Genomic DNA, 26,115 nt, shown 5'->3' with positions numbered 1-26,115 from the left:
TCTGTCATTAAAAAAGGTTACGATGGCGGAAGGGGGAGTAGCACCTCAGCCTCCCATCAAACGACCGACAAGGAGGCCTTTTTCCGATGTACCACAAGGGGCCTCATTCACTGGTAACTTGTTAGGACAAATCCTTACTGACACTTGGAAATTACTATCTTGAAAATACCTTAGTCATAATTGTTGTGAACAGTAAAATAGACAATATAAACTGACGAAATTAGTTGGTTTAAACTTAATTAATAAGTTCACTGAAAGTTTAGTTCTCGTGTCTATTAAAAAAAAGATGTGTGTGCCATGGCAAGTATTGACAGTTAGTACTGCTTTTAAATAGTGACGAGTCTTTACTTATTTGACCAGTGAAGAGAGTAAGCTGTCATTTAAAATTAAAAGTTAAGTCATCAAAATGGTGAAAATGTCTACAGATTTACATAAGCTATCTTTATGAAGATTAATCACACGAAAAAAATATTTTCCCAGAAGAAATGTATTGGGAGTAGTCCAATTAATATGCTCCGTAGATTAAGTTGGCAGTTATACCGTACAGCTCAACCCTAATTTCAGAATATCATAGTCAGTTCATAATAAAATGATTAGATACACTATAAATATGGATCTGCAGTCTATGAATATTAAAATCAATCAATGTTTAATAATTTAAATTCTCAAAAGAAGTTCATAATATCTCTTAAATCTTTCATGGGTATTCAAAATTAGTAAAATACATCTTTATCTTAAACAATCAACACATTTATTTCAAATCTATTGCTCTTTACCAAGCTAAGCATGCTTTTGAAAGTGAATTAAGCGCTTTTATTTAGAATGCTTGGGCAGATCACCACATATTTTCAGATGACGTTTCATCACATTGACCGAAAATGTTGGTATAGATCATTTTCATGATACTTTTTCTATCTGGATTTGGCTCAGATGTCATATAATTTGAGGAAGTTAGGGGGGGGGGGGGGCATACATTTTATGTACTTTTTGTAAGCAGCAATACTCTGACAGTAGTTAAAACAGTACTCAATAACAACACTGGTTTGCAACTTCCGATCACGACTGCATATCAGACAAGCAGGTACCAGTTAGTAGTTATCCCTTCTATGAAGGATGTGAAATTTCAGCTGTTTTCACCAAAAATTACAAATCTTACAATTTGGCTTTCTAGCTTACTTTGATTTACCTTTGTACCGAAAGTATGCATGCCAGCCCCTACATGTACCGTGGGATCACCAAATCACATGATTTTTATTCAGGAAATATATCTCAGAAACAACTTATTGTGCAAGGACGTCATGCACCTCTAAAAACTTTTTCATCCGAGTGCATGGAAAGACTCATAAAACATACAATTCAGTTTTAGCATTGCATGTCTGATAAATGGGTCATTTTACAAAGCTCGAGCAAAATTATTAAGTTGGGTCCTTTTGAAATTTTATGCATTAAATTGATATAGGGATGGCATAAATGATTCTAACAAGTAGTTACAGTGCTTCATAACTTAACTACCATATATACCATGCAAGTCCTGTATTTGTGATATTTTTTAAGAGATATCTAAGGATATTTGAGTACTATGTAATGAATTTTCAAAACAATTCCTGAAAAAATGTCTACTTGTGTTTTTAACCAAGCTAAAGTAGATTATTTTGTGTTAATTTTAGATTCTGATCATGCACCTACAATTTCGTCCATACCGAAGATTCCAGCCCGGCCAGCTCCGTCCATTCCTGGTGGTAGGGCACCTCCAAAGCCCCCTGACCCTGGAGGAAGGGTGCCCCCAAAGCCTCCTTCTAAACCACCTGGTAATAAAAACATTGTGTTTAAATCTGTCTCGAGTTTCCTATCTAAAAAAACCAAAGAATCAGTCTTGTGATAAGTGACTGCGATTTGAATTGACTGTCATGATCATTGTTCATATAACCATATAACCTGTTATAGCATTGAAGGAATTGTAATAAATCCTATTTTGTATATATGCTAGAAAGAATCGACTTAACTCTTTTTTTCATTGCATTGGTAATGTGTAGTTTCCACCAGCGTTAACAGGCGCTCCAAAAATTATTGCTATAACCAGTTGTTGCTAAAAATAAATCTTCAATAAAAGTTGTTTTTTTTTTTCTTTAAAACATCTTAAAAAAATAATCCAATGAAACATATTTTTCCTTTTCCCAAACAGATTATCATAATAGAACAAAGTTCAAATATTTCATTATCATAAATTCATTACTGTATGCCATAAGGAATAATAAATTAACATGACTTTGTTTTTTTGTTTTTATGATATGTAGTCTAACCAGTTAAACCCTTTCACCCCTTAGTAACTTAATTTAGTGAGTCCATTATGGTCTACAGTGGTGAAAGGGTTAAAAGAAAATACAAAGGGTAGGCTTGAAATCTTAGGAACAACATTGTATTGTGACACCAACAAAGTCTCGTTGATTTCAATCTCAAAAAAGGAAATATCTTCCTGATTTTATTTCTCCCAAATTACCTTGTCTTGTGTTAACACATAGTGCCTTGTCTGTCTGGTTTTGTCATAAAAATAAAAATTGTTTCATTTCTTGTTGTTTTTCACGCAGTTTGCTTAAACTCAGAGGTCCAGTAATTATTATGATCAATTTAAATTTTTCACAGCCACATCAGCGCTAAGCTCTCAACCTGTGCCAATGAGGGGGGATAGCACCAAAATGAAAGCGCAACAGACCAAGATCCCGCCAAGGCCAGCCTCAGTATCCCTTGACAAAACAGCCATCAAAAGGTTGGTTTGTCTTCANGGGGGGGGGGGGGGGGGGGGGGGGGGGGGGGGGGGAGGCTGTATTCACAAACATATAAATGCTACAGAATCATACTTGCCAACCCTTCCTATTTAGGAGGGAGACTCCCGATTTTGGACTCTTAATTTTAATGTTTTCAAAGAGTGAACTTGTTTAACTGTGTGCCTATATTCTAAGATCTAATGATTTCATCTGAATGAACAACTCAAAATATGTCAGTTTAAAAGGTTGTTTTGTCTCTAGGGGGTGTATACACACATTTTATTTATGTTTTGATTTTAAAATTTGAGCATGCAGAATCTCCACCATGGAAATTTCAAAAAGTTGGCAAGTATGCAGAATAAACTGTTATGTCATATATATATAATAAGTCTCTCACATATTCACACATCATTTATAAATACATTAGCAATAAATCAACCAAACCAAAACCTGGCACATCTTTAAATGACCATAGCTGTTAACCCTTTCATCCCTATGTAACTTTAGTAGACTCTACCATGTATTGATATGGATGAGTCCATTATGGTCAACACAAACAAACCAAAAAAAGCAATATCACTATTGTATTATAAAAGATAACACTGTATATATGGCAGTATCATTCAGGGTATATTGTGGTATATATAAATTATTATCATTCTGTCAAGTCTGTTCTAAGCCACTGGTTTACATCTGCTGTATTTTTTCTCTTCATATTTTAAGGCGTCCAGAGATTACAATAGTTTGTGCAAGGCCAATGAGCGAGGTGGGATTCCGAGACCAGACGCAAAATTCAAACCAATCAAATAAGTCTTCTGCTTCAAGTGCTGATCAATCAAAACCAATCACAGGTAAGAACAATCAAAATCTGTTCTCAGACTAAAGCTTGAACTTTTGATTGTTTCAAGACCTTTTTGTACCGATATTTTTTATTTTTTATTTAACTCATTTACCCCTGAAGACACATTTGAACTCTTCCAATTCAAATGTTGGAATAGTTCATTATAAAATTCAGGGGTGAATGAGTAAGGGTAAAGATATCCTACAGCATAACACAGCATCTGTCATTCATCCTTGTGTCATCAAAGGACTTCAATTAATTGCAAGATTGTATAAATACTGGGTGTGGCCCATCTGGCGGTAAAGTTTATTACTCCTTCAGTACAGATGGATGGATTTTAACTCATTCACCCCTGAAGACACATTTGAACTCTTCCTAATCAAAGGTTGGAATAGTTCATTATGAAATTTCAGGGGTGAATGAGTTAATACCAGGTATCATGCATCATTCCTACTCCAACAATGTTAGAGGTTTTACACGGCGAAAAACTATTGACAGGCGCCGCGTAACGGCAAAATCATATCCGATTGAAAAAAGGCCGACCAGCGGCCTCTCATGTTATGGGAGTAGCATCATTCCTAGACCAATAACTGTATTAGGGTTTGTGGTTACATTATTCTAAATCAATCACTAAAGTCTGCTTTAAGCTGCTGATTTACATCTGTTGGTTTACATGCTAATGCCAGCTGTGGCTCACCTCAAGAATATTTCATAGCCATATGGCCACTCGTTTTTTTATTGGACCGATAAATTTCAAAATAACCTTCTTGTCCTCTGATTGGTTGATGTAGTTTTACTTCTTGTTAAATGTCATCAGGCAAATTTTCATATTTCATTGTGCAAATGTTCACGTCAGGGTTATATGTTGTTATTTTTCTAAACCAATGGACAATCCAGTATAGCTGCTTTTCCTCTGATGGACTTATAGCCTCGGACCGATGTCCTCTGACTTGCCGAGACATTTTCATGTTTTTCCCAAACTGTGTCGCCTGACTAATATAATGTATCTTTGTATGATTAATTGAATGGTCTATTTGAAATTCCAACTTCCCAACTTCCACCAAACCTATGGTAACCAAACAGGATATTTCAGAAGAATGCTTTAATTTTTGTGACGAACACTCAACTCTATCAAATCGTTTTTAACAGATGTACAGATTTTCCTGGTGTTAACCTGACCAACTTTTGTTACTGTTCTTAGATTGTGTCTGTTAGAAATCTTAGTTGGCCACCATGGTCTTAAATTAACGAAGACGTCAAAGCTGTGACACCGATACAGGCCCTTTGGGCATTTTGTTCTTGCTTTATTGTTCTATGGAATTAAGTTTCAAGTAATCATGACTGACATGTCAAGAGAAACTAGAATATGTACCAGTAGATATTTAAGTCGGTAAGTTCCACATTTACTTTTCCTTATGCAGTTAATTTAACACTGTTTGTACCTTTACACTGTCATATAACTTTTCCTTTCATTTCACTTTAGAGGTGAATTTACGCAACCTACCTCCTGTACCTCCTCGGACTGATAAAAAGGAAGAAGACCATAGGAGAGATGAGAAACTTACAACACGACCTAGTGGCAAACCACCTCTGATTCCACAGCAGTTACCAAGTCGTGTTCCTCCACCAACCACCTCGCTTCACGCCCCTCCTCCGTCACCCCGCCCAAGGGTTGCAGCCTGGAATTCGTCATCACTATCAGATAAAAACCCTTCACCTAGTCAGGAGGAAGCATCTGCTACAAATTCCGAGAGATCAGGTGATACGTTACTTCAGAAGGAACCTCTTGTAGCATTAAAACCAGTATCTGTGTGTTCTACAAAGTCACCAGAGGTAATCTCTCAATCAAACTCACCGTCTGATGATGTTATTCCTTCAGCTCAAACACAGTTTAAAAAGCCACTTCGTCCCACAATAATTCGACCACAGAAGAAAAGTCACGTTCAGAAGCCAAAGGAGGAGAAATCGTCTGGAACAGAACTGGCAACATCGAAAGGTGATGAGCATGTAAATGTAAAAGAAGATAATACAAGTGCAAACATTGAGAACACTGAAAAATCAAGTGTATCACCTATGTTGAGGCCTAAACCAATGGCCAGGGAGAGGCCGAAGTCCATGTCTATAGCAGACAGTGTAAAGCGATTCGAAATTAAGACAGACTCTCAGGCGAACGTGCCTGTGATAGCTGGTAAAAAGCCTCCCCCTCCCTTAACACCAAAACCTAAACCAAACGTTCTCCCCAAACCAAACAAGCCGAGCAATACCTCTCCTTCAGAGTCAACCCCATCATCATCTGTATCATCAACCCCTACATCTGTGGTGGTTTCTCCTGTAGGGACCTCATCTTCAGAACAGTTGGTGAACTCGCAGCAATGTCCCGAAAAGAATGTGCAGAAAATGGCGGAAGACGTTTTTAAACCAAAGACACAACCAACAAAACCTTCAAAAAGGCCGACGATAATTCGTGCACCACCAAAACCGAAACGATCAAGCGATCATTCATCTGATGATGATGAAGAGGAAAAAGACATTGTGAAGGAGGATGAAAAAGTAGAGGAGAGTGCACCTGTTGTTGTGGTCAAACGACGAGTGAAAGCAACAACTGATGATATCCTAGTCACTAGAAGCGATAAAGCACCGCCACTCCCCAATAAACGTCCTGTATCTATAGCAGGGATTCCCCATGGATTTAGTCTACCAAGTAGTGGCCAAGATGAAGCAAATGATCTAGTTTCAAACAAAGAACAGTTTAGACCTAAACCAGTAACTCGTGGTTCTGTCGCTCATGAGGCCCCTGATCATAAAAGTCACGGATCACACCGCCCAAAGATCATTGGACGACCTCCGCCACCAGTTATAATAAAACAAGATCCTGAGGAAAAGAAGCCAAGCAGACCTGAAGTTCCCAATACCAGTCAGAGACCTAAATCAGCAGTGTGTGATAGTCGATCCAGGATGGACGAACCCAGCAGACTGTTACCTTCTCTAGGGGGTCATCCTCCCCGTAGGCCTACAAGTTTTGATCCTAAACTCACTGCCACACAAGGGAGTAAGTACCTATTGTAAAATTTGACTGCATGTTTAGTTTGATCAAATAAATGCAAAATATATGACTTAAAACACCCTTTCACCCCTATGTAACTTTAGTAGACTCTACCATGCATTGATCTGGATGAGTCCATTATGGTCTACAGTGGTGAAAGAGTAAATGTTGCTTAGTGATTAGTTGTTGTAGTTATTGTTTCAATATTCCACTCTTCCGTTTCTGTTTCCTTTATGTTGTCACCTTACTGTTGTTCTGCTAACAGTTTTGAAATGATATTTGATGAAAAAATAAATGCATTAACTTCAATGAACATGCATGAAAATACCAGTGAAACATTTGTGCGGGGGCTGCGATGGCCAAGTGGTTAAGGCATCTGACATTCTGCTACCACTAGCCCTTCACCACTGGGTCGCGGGTTCGAGGCCTACATGGGGCAGTCGCTAGGTAATGGCCGTAGGTCGGTGGTTTTTCTCTGGGAACTCCGGCTTTCCTCCACCACCAAAATCTTCCACGTCCTTATATTTAAATGACCATAGCTGTTAATAGGACGTAAAACACAAACAAACCAAATCAAACAAAACCAGTGAAATATTTGCCAGTAGCTTGTAAAATCCAGAATCATCAGCATTGTTGGCGGATTTGAAAGGTATGAAAAAAAATGTGTGCCGTTAAATTTCGAAATACTATACATATACGTGTATCATGAACTTTGTACTGACATTTACTATTATGGTGATTTTGTCTTCCTTACTGATGGCAATGCACAGTAAATTGTACAACCAATTCCTGAAATAATGGTACCATATTCCAACTAATAAATACCCTAGTCCCTTTTACATTAAATGCACCTTATTCTTTTTCATGGTTCAAGTATTCAAACCTTTCACCACAATATACTGTCTTACTTAAAAATAGTATGTGTTTACCAGGTAGCTATATATATAGCTACTACAATGTACTAAAAGTATATATGAGAAGTTACGAAAATTCTGTGATCAATCTAATTTTTCCAAATTGATCAGTGCCAAGCTTTAAGCTAGCAGTTGTTTATTAGGTCAATTACAGTTCTAGAACATGTTGGAGCGACAACTGATTTTACTGTAATGTGATCATATTTTGATACATTGATACATACATATGCATATTTTTACATTTAAGTTTTTATGACTATGTATATATATATATGGGTATAATGTTTATTTTGTGACATTTTCACGTTTTTCGTATTTACTTTTATTTACAGCTTCAAAACCTCCCTTGGGCCGGCCCCCTCCCCCAGCACCCAGAGAGAGGCTGACGATCCCCGGGGAATCTGACGATACAATCAAGGGTATGAAATTCCTGTTGAACCTGATACAAGAACAAGCCCTGGGTTTATGAAACAGAAAAATCTTGACTTTTTGTCCAAATTGAATGTGGTCTGCTAGTTATATATAGCTCAGTGCTAAATCAACTGGAATTTTGCAGTTCATGTTTATGCACATTTTATAGTTTATACACAAAAGACTCAAAGCAATGTTTCTAGCTATTTATTTTCATTATACTATGATTTATCCTGCCTATATTTGGGTTAAGGGGCTATCTCAGATCGACGTGTCACCTACAAGTCATCTGAGGGGCGCATGTCCTCAATGACGCCTCGTTGCGCGCGAGATAGCTTGTGACACATTTACTTCATATGACTAATTTATTCAACTTCATTCATGTTGTCCTGGCTAGCTCCACAGCTTGGTGGGACGGATCCTTAGCCTAGGAGCATGTATGAAGGGAAGTAACTAGGAAGACTAAAACTCACTCTCATAAAATGCTGTCCTGGCTGTGTGACAGCTTGGTTGGACGTTGCAGTCCTGGCTGTGTGACAGCTTGGTGGGACGGTGCAGTCCTGGCTGTGTGACAGCTTGGTGGGACGGTGCAGTCCTGGCTGTGTGACAGCTTGGTTGGACAGTGCAGTCCTGGCTGTGTGACAGCTTGGTGGGACAGTGCAGTCCTGGCTGTGTGACAGCTTGGTGGGACGTTGCAGTCCTGGCTGTGTGACAGCTTGGTGGGAGTCGGTGTATGAGCATGTATGACGTATGAAAGGAGTAAATTTTTATATATTTATATCTTGTGGGTATTAAGTAATGTTATGTAAAATATGTATCACAATGAAGTAAAAACCCAAATGAAGCTGTGATACATTATTTGACCCGATTCTTAATTTAGTTCTTAATAATGTTTCCAGCTGAGTGCCCCGAAATATAGTATTTCATTTTAGTTTGACTGAATTCTATGATGGAACTGTTTATTTTACAGACACTTGAAATTCATACTGAAATAAGATTGCATCATGATCCTTGATACTGGCCCCAAAATCACCAACAAGATAAAAGGCTTCGTTATTTATAAGTTTCTTAATTTTTTTTATTTTTTGGTCACCCCTGGGGGAACCCCAGTGGGGACTATTAGTGTTTGTGTTTTATGGTCATAAAACATGGAACATTTTCTTCAAGTAAATCAACCACATGCTTTCCTATTATATCCTAACAGCCTGTATGCATACCTGGTCATTGTTAGACCATTTTGATTGACAGGTGGAAATATGTCAGTTGTAGCTTGGTCAATGATTTATTATACTGAAAATAATCATACAGGAGATGGGGTGACTTTCATGTCATTTTGACATATTTCTAGTTTTATATGATTTGGTGTAGTTGTAGATAAAACGAATCACAGAACCAAATCACTTCCCATACAGGGAACAGTGTTAACTTTGAGAACGGTTCTGACAAAAACACAATAAATACAAGAAGTTACGATTTGAAGTGGGTATGAAGCTATAAATATTTGACAACTTGAAGGATGTATAGCTTATTAGCTGTTTTAGCAACGCTGAATTGTAAATTTGGGGTATATTTGATACATTTTCAAGATTCTGTACCCCTGGATACTTAGTTACATAGGGCAATTTATGAAAACTTGGGGTATATCTAGCTGTTTGGGGGTGAAAAACCCTCAATAAGGGGTTTCTGGGAACACTAGCAACTGTAAATTTACAGTATTTATATACTTATCAATATTTAGGATTTTAACCTGCAATAATTTATAAACCCCTGCAACGAAGTGACAGGGGAGGGATTATACTGGATTTGGGTTGTCCGTCTGGCTGTAGACAAAATTTGGTCCAGACAAAACTCGATCAAGTTCTCAGCCAAATTTCGTGAAATTTTATTGATGTAATCAAACACACTCTGATTTCAGATAACAAAAAGGGAAAAAAAGAGGGACAACCGTCTCCAACATTGGCCCCTAAGCGCCCACCAGCAGCATCGCCCAGTAAAGTTAACTCCAGGTAAAAGCTAAAATAATTAATGAATTAACCGCCAGATAAAAACACAAAAAATCTGACGCACATTTTTAGTGTCGTAGATCGAGTAGCTCGGTTATCGAGCAGACAAATGCTGGAATGATATACCAGGTACACGCTTATATAGATGGAAATGTCAATTTTTTATTTGAAATAAAAAAAAACAGTTTAATACTTTTTCAAGTCCAGTATGTTTTCAAAACTAATGAAATTTGAAACTAAAAACACACATAAAACAAATTCACAGAAAAATGTCTAAAGAAAAGAATTATAGAAAAATGTAAAAAAAAACATTTTTTTAGATATGATCAATAATTGGCATTTTGAAACTTAGTCACACTTCATTGTATTAACATGTATTTACAAAATTTAAAAAAAATCTATTTTCATAAAAGCAGCTTTGTAAATTTAAGAAACTTGGATCATAGGTTGAAGTCTATGATGCCTCCACAATATCCTTTGATTGATAAAACTTTTCATGTTATTTTATTCTGCAATCAACATTAGTGTCACAGACCCAATGGACCTCTTGTTGTTTTGAGAAATTCAGAAAAATAAACCTTCTGATTTTGTTAACAGGAGCAGTGTCAGACCAGATAAACCACAGCCACCAAGACCAGCCTCCATGAGGCATACAAGTAAGTAACAGATTGTATTTACCCTCATTCAGAATGAGATTCAACAGTTTAGTATGATTGCAAACAGTGCAAATGACCAGTGTCTTGACTCCTAGCAGCTGAAAACAGCTCACTATAAGCCACAATGTGCTGAGTCAGTAAAATCACTGTCAGAAAATATCAAGACAGTTCGACCATATAGCTCTCTATTAATACTGCAAGAAGTCGGAGGGATGGATAACATGCTTACCCATTCCTCCCATTAGTGGCAACATCAATGATGAAATAATCTGATAACTGCTTTTTGGGAATTATTGGGGGCTAATAAGTGTTTTCTATCATAAAAAGTCAAAAATTGATAATTTGAATTGCCAAGTTAAAACTACTGTTGTTTAACGGTTTCATTAATTTCTGTGACTGCCACCTGTCCCCAATTTTTCAAAAATCTGTATTATACGTAGCATTGTCAAAAATGATTGTATGGACATTGACCCATAAACAACAAACATCCATAAATTGTAGCGTTGACAGCATCGTTGATAGTGATGGTAAAAACAATGAGGTACCAGTCAGAACAACAACAACTGCATCAAGTTGAAATTGGTTATTCATGCATATATTGTATTTAAGGGGGTATGATAGCTTTAATTATGAGCAGATCTCCTTTCTCAAAAAATTCAATACTTAGAAATTTACTGAAGATATTTTTTGTACTAGGTATAACTATAATTGATGAAACATTTGAAAAATTGTACAGATTGTTTAAATTGAGAACATGGATGCACTTTTGAGTTATTGAATAATTCAAATTAACAGGTTTTGAGGATTACTTATGCAAAAATGATGTGTATTATGTTTAAGGTAGCATACATCCATAATATAACAAATTTGTAGGCCTGTCACAGCTTTCCCTCCTTGCACTTTATTAATATGTATGCAAAATTAATTTGATTTAGGGGGGGCAGCGGTGGCCAAGTGGTTAAGGCATCTGACAGTCTGCTACCACTATAGCTCTCCACCACTGGGTTTCCGGTTTGAGACCTATGTGGGGCAGTCGCCAGGTACTGGCTATAGGTCGGTGATTATTCTCTGGGAACTCCCGCTTTCCTCCACCACGTCACCAAAACCTGGCCTGTCCTTAAATGACCATAGCTGGTAATAGGACGTAAAACACAAACAAACCAAACCAAATCAAATTAAGTTTATTTATTTATTTCATATGGTTACCACAGCCGATTCCCTACTTTCATTTTATTTTATATTTATATTATGTTACATGTAACTTAAGTTATTTAATTTGTAGGCTTGCCACACCCACTTCCCGCTGGGAAGTCCTCCTCGCCACCGAGGCTTCCGACACGCCCAACCCCCGGGCACCCATTGTACCACTACATGGATAGGATGCCCCATGGGATAGCTCTGCATAACTTTGATGGAGTAGATGAAGGGGACCTCTCTTTCAAAGTAAGTCAACTAGAAATACATTTTGATCAAGTGTTTTCGATGCCTAAAGGAAATTGTTACACAAGAATCAATTCAACTTTGACTGTCTATCCAGTTTATCAATGACATATATATTAAACTTGTTTGTGAAGTGTGAATATTTCTGGACTGTATATATGTATTTTTTATGACAGGCAGTCATTTGCATGGTCTTTCATTTAACGGTTAATAACTAATTTTCAATTTAAGCTGACCACAGCCATGTGAAGAGTCCCTCTTTGTAGGGAGACTTGATATAACTGAAACCTCCCCTGAATAGTCAGAGTCTCAATATTATAAACACCATAAGACCGTGACTGGGTTACTAAAATCAATAACCGAATAGTCGGACATTTATTAAACCCCAATGGTAAATTCCATATTTTCCTAGCTTGTACCTACAAATCTCTATCGATGAGACCGAAATCGGCAATAACAACATGTGTTTGCATGGATGTGAATATGTACTTCTAGATTTATATAAAATAGATGAATTTAACAAGCAGGGTGATTTCATTATAATTAACCCCACATTAAGTAAATGCTTTAATATTAAAATGAAGTCAATACATTTGATATTCTAGACAAAAATTATATTGAACACAGTTTTAAATCGGTACATTAACTCATGCACCCCTGAAGACACATTTGAACTCTTCCAATTCAAAGGTTGGACTAGTTCATAATGAAATTCCAGGGGTGAATGAGTTACAGAGATAACATAACTTCATTGGATTCTAACTGAAGTCGGTGCATTTAACATAGGCGACAGAGAGGGTGCTGTTGGTGAGTCAGATGGATGAATCTTGGCTGCGAGGGAAAATTGATGATCGGGAGGGCATCTTCCCCGCTGAGTTTATACAGATCGTCGTACCTCTGCCCAACCAGGTATGTAAACAATAATACTGTAATTTAAGTTAATTAGCCCATGTAATCTGATCCTATCAAAGGGAGGCTTGTGGTTTCGAAGGGGAGGTCATAAAATGAGGATTGTTTTGACCATGTATATATACTGGAAGGATTTTTCTGTAAAAACCTATGAGAATGAATGTAGACATTAGGTAAGCTCCATTCTATTCAAATGTGCATATACACAGATATGACCTTATCATTGAAGTCTGTGAGGTTGGGTTAAATGGCAGGTATATGTGTTTGTCAATGATGAGATACAATATTGTCTTTTTTTCAAGTCAAGAAAGTCAGGTACTCTGCCATGATGATCAATTGGAAAAAAACTGCTGTTAATTATACTAATAATTATATGTAACTGATGCATCAGTATAATTTCCATTAGAGATATAGATTTTTACTTGTTATGTTCCAGTCTCCTCCTGTAGGACCAGATATAACTGACAGGCCAGTTGCTGCCTGGGGTGACGATGATACACAGTCACTGAAAAAACCAGATCTGATTGGTCAGGGCCCCAGGTGTTGTGCCCGGTTTGACTTTGATGGTGAAGGAGAAAATGACCTTCAGTTTGAAGAAGGGGACTATATTCGTCTCCTGGACAAGATAGGCGATGAGTGGGCTGAAGGGGAGATAAATGGCTGCAAGGGAGTATTTCCGTTAGTGTATGTTGAGATTATAGAGGATCTTCCAACAAAGACGAGTGAGGCAGAGCACCTTCCTCCACAGATGTCAGAGGTTCCTGGAAATTCTCCAGGTCATTTGTCAGAAGACCTAAAACTAGAACCATCTTCAGAGGTTGATGTTGCCACGGTGATGTACAACTTTGATGGATCTGATCCAGGGGACCTTCCTTTGAATGTAAGATTTATGATGGAAGCTACTTTCACTTTCTCGTGGTTATAGGTTACATTCACATATCCCGGGTGAAACGGTTCAGGTGGCGCAGTAATATGTAGCGAACGCACTTGGACCGAACTATAGGCAGAGCTAAAAAATGCAGTTTTGGAGAATAAATAGCAATATGTCAAGAATAATATGGCCTTCTTTCATTCATCCACTAAATTATATAACCTATCTTAAAATCTATATGTGGTTTGACCTTGTTTTATTAAGAAATAAGGAAAACTAGCAATAGTCAGCATTTAAGTTCCAGTCAGGTAGGTCTGGACCCCTCAATCTACATGTTCCGAATATTCCTGATGTCAGGGTAGGTTCAGATCTGTGCCTGTCGTTTTCTTTCGAGTTCAACTGGTTGAACCAGATACATGAAATGGCTATAGACTGGTGTAATACTAAATTATCGTGCTTGTCACTTAAAAAGAAAATATGACTGACAAGTTTACATAATTTATTGAAAATAGAAACAAACCCTGTAAAATATAAATTTGCTAAACAGGATTTAAAAGGTTGAAGATGTTTGTGTGTTCCAGGTCGGAGACATGGTGAAGGTCATTGGAATTGTTAATGAGGAGTGGCTATATGGACAACGTGGAGAACAGCGAGGACAATTTCCAGCAAATTTTATTGACTCAATTCCAAATAATCTGCCTCCTTATGACCCAGAGGTAAAACCTGTGACACAAAATACAGTGATTGAAAGTTCAATGGAAGAAAAGAGTGATCTGCCCTTGTCTGATGTTATATACTGTGTCGCTCTTCATGCTTTTAACGGTGAAGGGGATGACGAGTTGAGTTTTTCTGAAGGAGATAGAATCTTAGTGCTGGAGAATCTGGGTTCTGATTGGTGTAAAGGAAAGCTGAATAACAAATGCGGAATTTTCCCATCAACCTTTGTAGAAATGGAAAAGAAAAGTCCAGGTAATTATGGTTTCCAATTTGGTGACATAAATGTTATTTAACTAGCAGGAGACTTTTAGAGACTATGACACCTGAAGATAGAAATTCATTAATTGTTGTGGTATATGTAAAAAAAAATATTTAGTGAACTTTTGTATATGCGACCATGTAACACCATTATGTTACTTGGGGTTTTTTTTGTTCTTTTTCTATTAATTCAATGTTATTTCGTAACTTAGATTTTACTTTATAATTTTTTTATTTTGTTTTAGGTAATCCACCGCCAGAAAAACCTGCAGATGTTAAACTTCCGGTGCAATATGGAGTAGCCTTGTATGAATTTGATGCCATGGAAAGCAACGAACTCAGTCTGAAGGTACAGTTACATACCCAATATAATGTAAACAAAAATCTGTTTAGGATTTCATAATTTCCAAATGATGTCTGGTCAGTTTTGTGAATAAGTATAGATAACTTTCACAACCAAAATAGCATTGTACACGAGTGTATTGAATGAAAAGAAAAACACCAACACGGAACATTGTCTACTGAAACAGTAGTCAATACAATCTTCCATAATAATTAAATCTTTTATTAACTTAGTGGCTCTGCTGTATTGGGCAAATAGCCAAAGAATGAGATACGTTGTTTGCGGAAAATTTTGTCTAATTAAAGGTGTTCCACTTATGATTGAACTTCCTAAGTGCCCTTATTGCATCGAATATGGTTGTCATGTTTGTGAAGTCGAAAACTTCAATGTTTTCGCTTACAGATGCATCATCGAAATGGAAATCAACATTTCATAACATTTCTGCTTGTCATATTTCATTGAAAATTGGCATATGCATATCATGTTGTAGAACATTTGGACCTATATATAGCATACAAACAGTAGGATACCATTTAATTAATCTCATTGCATTTCATCGCTTTGATACTCTATGAATTCCTCTGCAAGCTGGCTCTGCTAGCTAATAACAAGCAGCACATGCTATTTTTCAAATGCTTCAAGACATGTTTACTTTAAAATGCAAGGGCACACATGTTTTACCTTGCCTCAATGTGTGCAGTCAATATATAATTTAAACATCCACAGTCAAATCCTTAATGCCTTTATTGAGTCGGGTCAGCCACATAAACAGTGTGAAAGTTGATATTGGTTCAACTGAATTGATCTACCCCGGTACATATAGTATGATGGTACAAAGATAGTATAGATTAGATAGTATGTGTAGTTCAAATCAGAAAGGTAAATGAAGGTTATATTCTTTCTTATCTTATACATTAACCTTGTTAGTCAAGCTGTCACTAATCTGAATGTCCAACTTTCCAGGCTGGCAGCAATGTATGAAACTTATTTGTTTGTTTATATACTGAAATGAAGATGACTGGATTTTCAACTTTTCATGGTACATCCCATAATTTCGTAGTACTTAACTCATTCACCCCTGAAGACACATTTGAACTCCTCCAATTCAAAGGTTGGAATAGTTCATTATGACATTTCAGGAGTGAATGAGTTGATTCCATTAATGTTCAATTTATACTAGTCTCTCTGTAATGTTTATATTTGTTTTTCAAGGTCGGAGATCGTGTTCTGTTGGGTGATTTTGCGGCGGACGCCTCAGACTGGAGGTGGGGCGAGTTTGGCGGTCATAGCGGAATATTTCCTGCAGCATTTGTAGAGTTAGAATCATAATGCTGGTTTTATCTCCCATTAAAAATTAACTAAAAAAGGAGCTTTTGAATGGGAAGGCTGTGACTGTTTAAAATGGAACAAAATGGCTGTGACTGTTGTTTACCTCATGTTCAAATATGCATTTTAATCTCTACGTTTACATGCTTAACAACAAGAAATGCAACTTTAGCATTTTGAGAGTTATTTTTGGTTCCTGTTGCATTTTTGACACCCTAATAACCAGGTGATGGAACAGCCATTTTGTGGGGATACATTTTTTACCATTTCCCACAAGAGGCTGGACAACAATCAGATTTTATATCAGATTCGATTTATAGACAACATAATTGGAGCCAGAAAAAATGACATAAAAACCCTGAATAGTTTCCACCAGGAAAAAAACAAATCTATTTTTAATGTTCTATAATAACATTTTGAATATTCATTTCGAGCAATAATAACGGAAATGTATATACATAGTTACATTATGGATGATCTTTAAGACTCAATTTGGAAAAGTAAAAATAATAACCATGACAGATATCTACTGGTATACAAATAGAATGGTACATGGTATAAACAAGTTTATATCGTAATATACAGGGGACTCAAATTACCTGTGATACTTTCTCTTTACCCAAATGAATTTGCAGACTCACGTTTGTTGATTATTTATTTGTTATTCAGTGGATATTACACATTATTTCATAGGCCGAACCCCATTAACTGGTCAAATAAGAATTGCTCTTGAAAATAGGTCATCTCTCTTAAAAAAAATAAAAGTCTGTGTACAGTGCCTACAAAAATAGAATACTATAACAGCTAAGGAATAGGAGGGGGAAATATTGCCTTACTGGCAAGCTAGCTTTTCCAGTCATGCGGTATAACCCGGGGACCCACTCACTAGTTCAGCAATGTCAAGCGTGGTCAGCAGCTGGATGGGTGACCACCCGCACGTTACAATACACTGAAAATGATATTTGGAAGAGAGAAAAAAAAAATGTTCTTTTTTCAGTTCAGCAAAGATCCCTTTTAAAAGTAAGTGTTGGTTTAGTAGATACAGGTCTGGTATTGTGTTTTCATTGTTAACCAGACTTGCTGTAGTGGTATGGTTTATATCTGTGCTCAATTTTGTGGAATGATGCCTTGGTATTTAAAAACAGGTTTGAATTTATGGATTCTTTAAAAAAAAAAAGAAGACTTTTCAAATTGATTTTTTTTTAACAAAACTATTTTTGTGGATGCTATTTTGAGCACGGTGCATATTTTTGATACATAATGTATTTATAATGTGGTTGTTCACAATAGCCTATTGTGGGATAATTAAGTTATGTGTTAAAGATATTATATGAAAAATGACATCTAAGGTTAAGGGTTCCAGCAAGTTAAACTATGATATTACCATTGTCACTATTGTGAAATATTAATATCAGCCCTTTTCCAAATTAATATTCCATAAAAAGAATATATTGCCATACAAGTTTTTAACCAAATTACAGTTGTTGGAAATTTGAATATTTGAAAATTTAAAAAAGAAGTAAAAACAAAAACAGCAGGAGTCCAACTTAGGACTTTTACATTATAAAGCTGACGCTTTATGGACTTTGCCATCTAGGAATTATAACTTACAAGGATGAAAAATAATGCCCATTTATTGGCTGCAAATCCCATGAAAATAATTGACAGGGGAAATAACTCTAAGCCAGAAAAATGTTTTTTGGGTTGCTCTGTCTTATAGAAAATACTCAAACAACATTGCCATTTAAATATTAGAAAACATTACTTTAATCAAAGAATAATAGATATCTGGAATAGTATCCCACAAGATGTTATTTCATCTCGTAATGTATTTGACTTTGAGAAAAACTTGGATGAATTCTGAAAAGATCTTGAGTTGAAGTATGATCATACAGCGCCTTATGTAAAGGCCTATTTTATGTTTTACCACATTGAATTTCAAACTATATTGATGTGGATATAGAGGCAGCTATGCCTGCGTCCACCAACTAATATCCTATAAAATCCAATTAAATCCTATCATATATAAAAGGGAGAATACTCCCAAGTCAAAAATTGAGTGGAACTCTTCTTAAAAATTATAACTTGTGCAGTGGTACCCTTAGCCTTAAATGAAATTGTTAGAATATGACGGGGTACCTCAAGTCAGTCTGTTGTAATCTAACTGTAATCTAACTGTAATTCTAGTTACATATTAAAGAAATAGTCATTAAACAATGAGATATTATTAAAGATATTATGAAATTTACTAGATGTTACATGATTTGTAAATGACCAGGTTTGGGATCACATAAATAGTGCTGTAGCCTTTGGACAATGATGTTACTTAGCCCAGATATTATAAGTTATATAGGTTTTAAATACAGGTAACATTGGGAATTAAGGATTAGTTATGACCCCATCTTACCTGTAAAAAAAAGTTCAGCAAAAACTGTCCAAACTACATAACGTTTTAATCGAATATAATATAATACAAACAACAGAATTACTGAAAAAGTTAAATAACTTTCAGATAAACCAGAGTGAATTAAATCAAATTGATGACAGGAATTATCGTTGGCAGATCAGGTAAAAAAAATAATACCTTGGTAAGGACAAATGGCCTCTTTTGTGTGAAACATCTCCAGACTTGTAGTATCTTATACAATGTTGGGCCAGCATTTTTACATATTACAGAATGAATTCTACATGCCTCTCTGATATTTTATATTTTATTTTTGTGAACTGTGCTATGTTAGCCTACTTGGCCTTCAAGGCTAAGTGAGATTTTACCATGGGGAAATGTCCATCGTCTGTCTGTTATCAGTTATCCATCTCGACCTTTTTTTCTAACTTTAAGCTCAAAAGGTGCATTGTACAATGTATTTTTGCAAAATTTGCACTAACTTGGCACATACCATGTAGCATGAGGGAATTCCAACTGGTCAATATGGCAGACCAGCGTCCTACAAAGTCCTAAATGGAGACCATAAGGGCTATCACAAGTGTTGGGTGTATTTTCCAGGGAATATATAGGTGTCAAAGTTTGACTTGTTTTTTGGAAACGGAAAAAGGTGTTATGCTCAGAAGAATTTTTTCCTCACAAGTATCATAGATGTTTGGTATCCCACCTGTACCGTAGACTCAATTGTTTGTCTGAACTTTCATTATTCATAGATTAAAGTTATTGTACATTTCTATTTAAATTCCTAATTCAAGAACAAATAGACATACTGTTTACTGAGAAATCAGGTGAATTGAAAGATCCTTAGTGCTGATATTATACTTGATTGACCCAGTAAAATTTTATTTAAATTTATTCAAGTCTAAGCCCTTAGTGGCCTTCATTGTCAAGTTTAACTTACATTTTAATACATGTTAGGATATATCATACATATAGTATCACAATCAATTTTTCTACTTTCAAAGTTTATTGATTATTAAAGCTTATTAGCTTTTTTGATTTTGAAATGATTTCATATTTTCTTCCTTCCTTGGAACATTTATTTCATGACCAATTATTGTATGCAACTGTTTGGATTTTCAATTTTCGAGTACCAGTATACTTTGAATTTCTAATATTATTATCCCATATCTGGGTAGACATTCAAGTTCTTCAAGCCATGTTGTAGAAAAGAGACTAGAACCTGTTTAGTTGTCAGTTGATTATGATTTCTATTTTTGTGAGAAGACATTAGATTGCTTGAGATCAATCACAAGAGGGGCCGTGGTGGCCAAGTGGTTAAGGCGTCTGACATTCTGCTACCACTAGCCCTCCACCACTGGGTCGAGGGTTTGAGGCCTACTAGGGTCAGTCGCCAGGTACTGGCCATAGGCATGGGTCAGTGGTTTTTCTCCTGTAACTCCGGCTTTCCTCCACCATCAAAACCTGGCACATCCTTAAAAGACCATAGCTGTTAATAGGACGTACAACACAAACAAACCAATCGAAATCAAACAACCAGGTGAGCATTGAAATACAGGCCCATTGGGCCACTTATTAGAAATTTCATGGTATTTTATGTGGTTAAAACTAGTTTAGCAGACAAGATTCTGCTGGGATTGCTTGTTTGTTTTTGCAACTGAAATGACATTTACATATTTCAATTACTGCAAAATATTTAATTTGTGTGTTATTTTGTTTTTGCATTTGTTTTTCCGATTATGTGTTTATGAGAACCTGAACTCGCTAAAGAGTTTCGATGAACTCTGTATGTTACTCGTTCAAATGTATCTGAACAAGATATTTGTAAGAAATATAACATGTGATTGATTCTTTATGCACATTAATGCAAAAATGCATCACCATGAAAATCGTGTAATGTGATCCCTGTGGTTATAAGGCTTGGTAAATCCTTTCAATTTTAGTGGGTTTTTCTGTTTGTTAATTTTTTGATAGTCAGTGTTCTTTTTTATTTCATTTTGTTTAGCATTATCTAATAAAAGCAATTATAATAATTTTTTATTTATATTTTTTTTTTAATATTTTATTGTAAATGGCGGTACAAAATATTATTAAGTATGAAATAGTTGTAATGACCATTATGTCTCTAACACTTTAATTAATTAATTAATAATTTACATTAACTTTTGCTTTATAGATGTCATGCTTGTAACCTGTAAATATGACAGAATGAGGAACATATGCGAGATATATATATGAGCTGCTATATAAACTATATGTAAAGTGAAACCTGTTCTTACAGCAGCATTTGGCTGTACAAGACAGTGTGTCCTAAAAGTCTGAGCTGAAATACAGAGAATCCCGTCTTTGCTTTGGGCTGATACAACATGTCAGATAATGCAAGATGACCTGAAAGAAAAGTGTCAGTAAAGACAGGTGTCGGTAAAGTCAGGTGTCGGTAAAATCAGGTTTCACTCTATACTCCTGTCATTGATTTGCTCATAAACCATGTGATTTTTAACAATCCTGCCCTATTGTGGTGCCTTACTCTACATTGATAAGACTGCTTTTATACGACTTACAGTAAAGCTTTTGCATACTGCTTTTGAAATTTTGAAATATTTAATCGTTACACCATAATACTTCATTCTGCTCTTTCCAGAGATTTATTCAGTTTGTGAATTATCTAAAAATCTACCATGTTCATTCCATAGCTGCATAGGCTGTTTTTACCAAATTCCTTAAATAAGAGATGGGAGAAACAGAGTCAAATCATTTTGTAGGTATGAGGGTATTTCTGTATCGTTTATACCAACATATGATAGATTCTGTTCATTCTAAATCTATGTCCTAAATAGGATAGCGCTCTTTTGCATACTCAGGTACTGGAAAACATATTTCATATGTGATAATCATTATGTTAGCATGATTATTGCCATTTATAAATTGCCTTCAATATTTGTGGGTGTGTGTACAATGAAAAAATAACTAATAATGGCATCTATGCAAAGTGTAGTTACACTAGTACATGTACTGCATAACACGAAATGTTCGTGGGTACTTTCCTTCTTGATTTAAAGCCATTAAGATCCTTTCGTGGTACAAACTTTCGTGGACAAACAGTAGATACATATTTCTCCCACCCTTCACAGGTGTGTCTCCCGTTTTAGCCGGGAAAGATAAGCTTGTCGTCCCCTAGGGGGAGATAGCCTCGTGCCGATTAGCACGTGTTCAATTGTGACGTCATTAAAATGCGTCAACAGTAATTGTGATGTCATCAAAAGTGAATGACGATATTCTTACCCCACATGTGTTTTTGTTTAAATAATCATCCCCTACCTTGAGGGTGTGACAGAGAAATCTCCAACCCTCAAAAATCATTACCCCTGGGGATAGAGATTTCCTTATCACACCCTCAAGGTAGGGGAAGATTCTGTTAATCATTCAAATTATGTTGTATTTATTTTCGTGGTCCAATAGCAACCACGAAAACCATGAATGTTTATACACAACCAACATTTCTTGTTTTACAGTATATGCTTGATAAAGTGTGAAAAAGATTGTCATGCAGAATGGTTTTAAGTAGATTAATTTTTGTAAAATTTCTCAATAACAGATTTTGTTGCATCTATTTTTTTTAACAAATTATAGCTCTGCATAACATAAACTACCATGACAATATCCCATATTACGACTGTGAGCATATTCCGTCATTTACGTCATTTGTTTGTGAGAGTAACGTCATCAATTTTGGAGAAAACAACGTCATTTTCTCACACGAACCAATGACATAACAATCAATACCTGCTCTCAAGAGAAGATAACTCTGCAATACGCAAAGACGGAATTGCTTATCTGAAGTTACATGTAAGTCTATAGACAGAAATATCTGGCAATTGAAGCATATAATGTGTTGTCTCATTCACATTTATATTGCAGTATCTGTTTTTATAAGGAGAACAAAATTTAACTACATGAGACCACTTTAAGATGTAAAGATAAACTATATATACAAGAAAGTGTTTCTAAAGTATCGCTCTTGAAATCAATTGTGAAATAAATGATTGATTATATTTCTAGCATAACAAATAGCCTTAGCCTGATGCTAGAATAATGCAGAAAAATGCAGAAATAGAAATTTGTGATAATGAAACCGTTATAATGTACCTTGTCTGACCTTGCCTTTTATGCTATTAACAGTGACCTCATGTACATACAAAATTATGTAGTTCTCAAGATTGTATAGTGCTAGCTACCTGGTTTATAGGTTGTAGATCAGATATTTTTTATATACATTGTATAATGAATATATGAGAGAAAAAATACTTTCTCACTATTTGGTTGTTTCTTTCTTACATTTGTGGTTGAAATTTGAAAATCAAGTAATAAAAATGAATTACCCATATATGTGAACTTTCATGTTTGGAAGTAAGTTGTATATTGAAGATCAATTCCTGTTGGAATTTTGGCAAGATATTTATTATTGGAGAGATAGATAATGTGATTATTTTTTCCCATTCAGAAATCTAATAAAGTCTAATTTGTAGCTCAAGAGAATTCAAAGTCATTACACAATGTCCAGTATCCATGCATAGAAGTTGAATGGCCCTGATACAGCTAACAATTGATTGAGATAAGATTTTGAAATACTGTAAGAATATTCCTTATATAATTCTACATTCTGCTATTTTTATTTGACTTCAACAAGAAATCATGATCATGATTCTTGAAAAAATATCAACATGATTCTTGAAACTTACCAAATACTAGCAGAATCCCAATATTTAAGATATCTTTGGTTAGTGATACTTATTTTATGTTAACAAGTCATTCTCAACCTTCTGATCAAAGATTGTGTATTACTGTAACAGGGAGTATTCATTGTCCAAGTCAGCAGTAAACCTGCAGCACTCAGTGAGTATCATTAACTCATTCACCCCTACAATTTTAATCTGGACTAGCCCCGTCATTGATTTGGCAAGGTTCAAATGTGACTTCAGAGGTGAATGAATTAATGGCCAACAGGATTTTAGAGGTGAATGAGTTAATGGCCAACAGTAACTATTGTGTAACAGATATTGAGTGTTTTAACATTTACCCCTTTTTTCGTGTTTCTCTCAAGCACAAAGTGCGCTTGTTAGGTTGTATTTGGTATGCTGTAAATATGCAAAACTTATATGTCAGGAAAATGTGACAAATTGATGATGTTTTTATTACTAAATTTCCTATTTCACGTAAAACTTGCACTTCACAATGTGTTAGGATCACTCTCAGTACCATCCTTGATACTACAGGGGTTATGCTCACTTTTGCTCTCTGCACCCCTGGAATATGTCATAGCAAAATTGAAGGCACATGTCTAGCTATTTGATTGGTCTCGGGTAAAAAGACCTGACCAATCGCTTGCCTGATACCAGTCCTTTGAAGATCACAAAGAAGCGACACCCGACTTCAAAGTCAGTCAATTTGTCAAACATTTTTTCTCGTCTCATCCACAAGGTGACACACACACTTAGCCTTCTATTTTGCTATGACATATTACAGGGGTCACAGAGCATAAGTGAGCGTAACCCCTGGAGTATCGCGGATGTCTCAGTACTTTCGAAAATTACATAGATGTGAAATTGCGAAAAAACACCCAGCAAAAATATAGGCTGTGGAAACTTTATGTATACATGTAGCTCATTGCTGGGTCAATTGATGAATTTGATATTTTATGTCATCAGCTACCATAGAGCTACAATCTCCAACTTGGCATGAAAGCAGAGTACTTGGAGAAAACCCATGTGGTCAGGCAGGGGATCCTGTACCATTTTACTTCCGATCAGGAAATCAGACCCCGAGTGTCTTGTTGAAAGATGAATGTACAGACCCCTACATGTACATGTGCCATCATTTGTGTCATTTTGCATAGTACAATTGTAATGGTGTGAAATTATCAAAAACAAGTCCCGAACAGTTCTGTAACAGGTACCTACCTGTCTGATATTGTACCTGTATGATGTATGATATTGTCAGGGTCCTGCTGATTGCTATGTCAGACAGTACAGCAACCTATACACGCCTTGTTCATATATATTTGCTACGCTATTTTATGAATGAGATATATATGCATCTTTTTAATAAGAACTAATTGAGTAAATGTTCATTCACAGATTATAATATTTATTATACATACATGTACATATGTTATTTTTGCTGCTTTATAAATGCTTATTGTTAATAAAGTGATTACTGATACAGATTATACATGGTTGTAATAATCAAGTAGTTTTCATTATTATTCTACTGGTTCAGTATTTCAACCGGAGGTAAGCTCCATTTTATAACATCATGAGTTATATATACCTTATTTTGATTACCTAGCTATAGGTGAACCTTCATTATATTGTGGGTAAAAAATGGTTTGATTGGATTGTAAGTAAATCTAGATAAATTGGATGATATTGTAGATTTAATAGCACCTTCGGATTAAAGGTAAACACAGCTGTTGAACTGTAAGTTAACCTACATATGTAGATTTAATGGATTATAAGTAATGGATTATAGATAATACTAGTGTAATGGCCGGGTCATAGATGAGACGTTGTCTTTTGGATTATAGGTAGAGTTTTGCTCATTTTTTTTATCAAAGATGAACCTAGCTATATTGGATTACAGGTAAGCTACCTCTGTTGAATTAAATATAAATCTAGCCTTATTGGATAATAAAAATCTATGTCTGTTGGATTAAATATGCTCCAAGTCCAGACTCTTGGATTGAAGGTAAACAGCTCTGTGGGATTACAAAAAATACATTTAGGCTAATTGGATAATGTAAACATAGAGTGCACCAAGGTTATTGGGTTGTATTGTAGGTTAATTTTCTTTTTTATAATTGAATGTTAACATAACTCTGTTAGATTTTTAAGTAAATTTAGCTATATTGGGTTTTAGGTAAACTTGACTCTATTAAATTGTAAGTATATCTTGTTCTTATTAGATGATAGGCCAGACTAGCTCTATTAGATTATTGCTACACCTTGATCTACTGACCGAGTTAGTTCCATTAGATTATAGGTTAATTTAGCTTAATTTGGAGATTTACAAAAACTGTAAACTTTTTCCTACTGGATCTAGGTTAAACCTATAGCGAGTTGTATCTGATTATAGTTAAACCTACCTAAATAAAGTTGAAGGGACAACATTCAAATTGTCTGCTGTAATGGACACGAAAAATGAACTGGTTTATCAAAGTG

The 26,115-nt window shown here is 35.6% G+C and overlaps 1 protein-coding gene across 1 annotated transcript; it reads left to right on the top strand.

Annotated features, from left to right (window-relative positions):
• Window positions 1-15: 15 nt before the first annotated feature.
• On the top strand, window positions 16-17,495 carry LOC110466247 (SH3 domain-containing protein 19-like). The gene is made up of 14 exons (XM_021522652.1): window positions 16-113; window positions 1,668-1,808; window positions 2,641-2,764; window positions 3,486-3,613; window positions 5,087-6,652; window positions 7,893-7,979; window positions 9,887-9,977; window positions 10,572-10,630; window positions 11,913-12,073; window positions 12,857-12,979; window positions 13,416-13,859; window positions 14,432-14,819; window positions 15,071-15,174; window positions 16,381-17,495. Exons 1-14 carry the CDS (start codon window positions 23-25, stop codon window positions 16,495-16,497), a joined length of 3,624 nt encoding a protein of 1,207 aa, XP_021378327.1. The 5' UTR covers window positions 16-22; the 3' UTR covers window positions 16,498-17,495.
• Window positions 17,496-26,115: the final 8,620 nt, after the last annotated feature.

Source organism: Mizuhopecten yessoensis, unplaced genomic scaffold (assembly GCF_002113885.1).
Source record: "Mizuhopecten yessoensis strain PY_sf001 unplaced genomic scaffold, ASM211388v2 scaffold11125, whole genome shotgun sequence".
Taxonomy (NCBI): domain Eukaryota; kingdom Metazoa; phylum Mollusca; class Bivalvia; order Pectinida; family Pectinidae; genus Mizuhopecten; species Mizuhopecten yessoensis.
The sequence above is the reverse complement of the archived record's forward strand: the minus strand, read 5'-3'. Positions and strand labels throughout refer to the sequence as shown.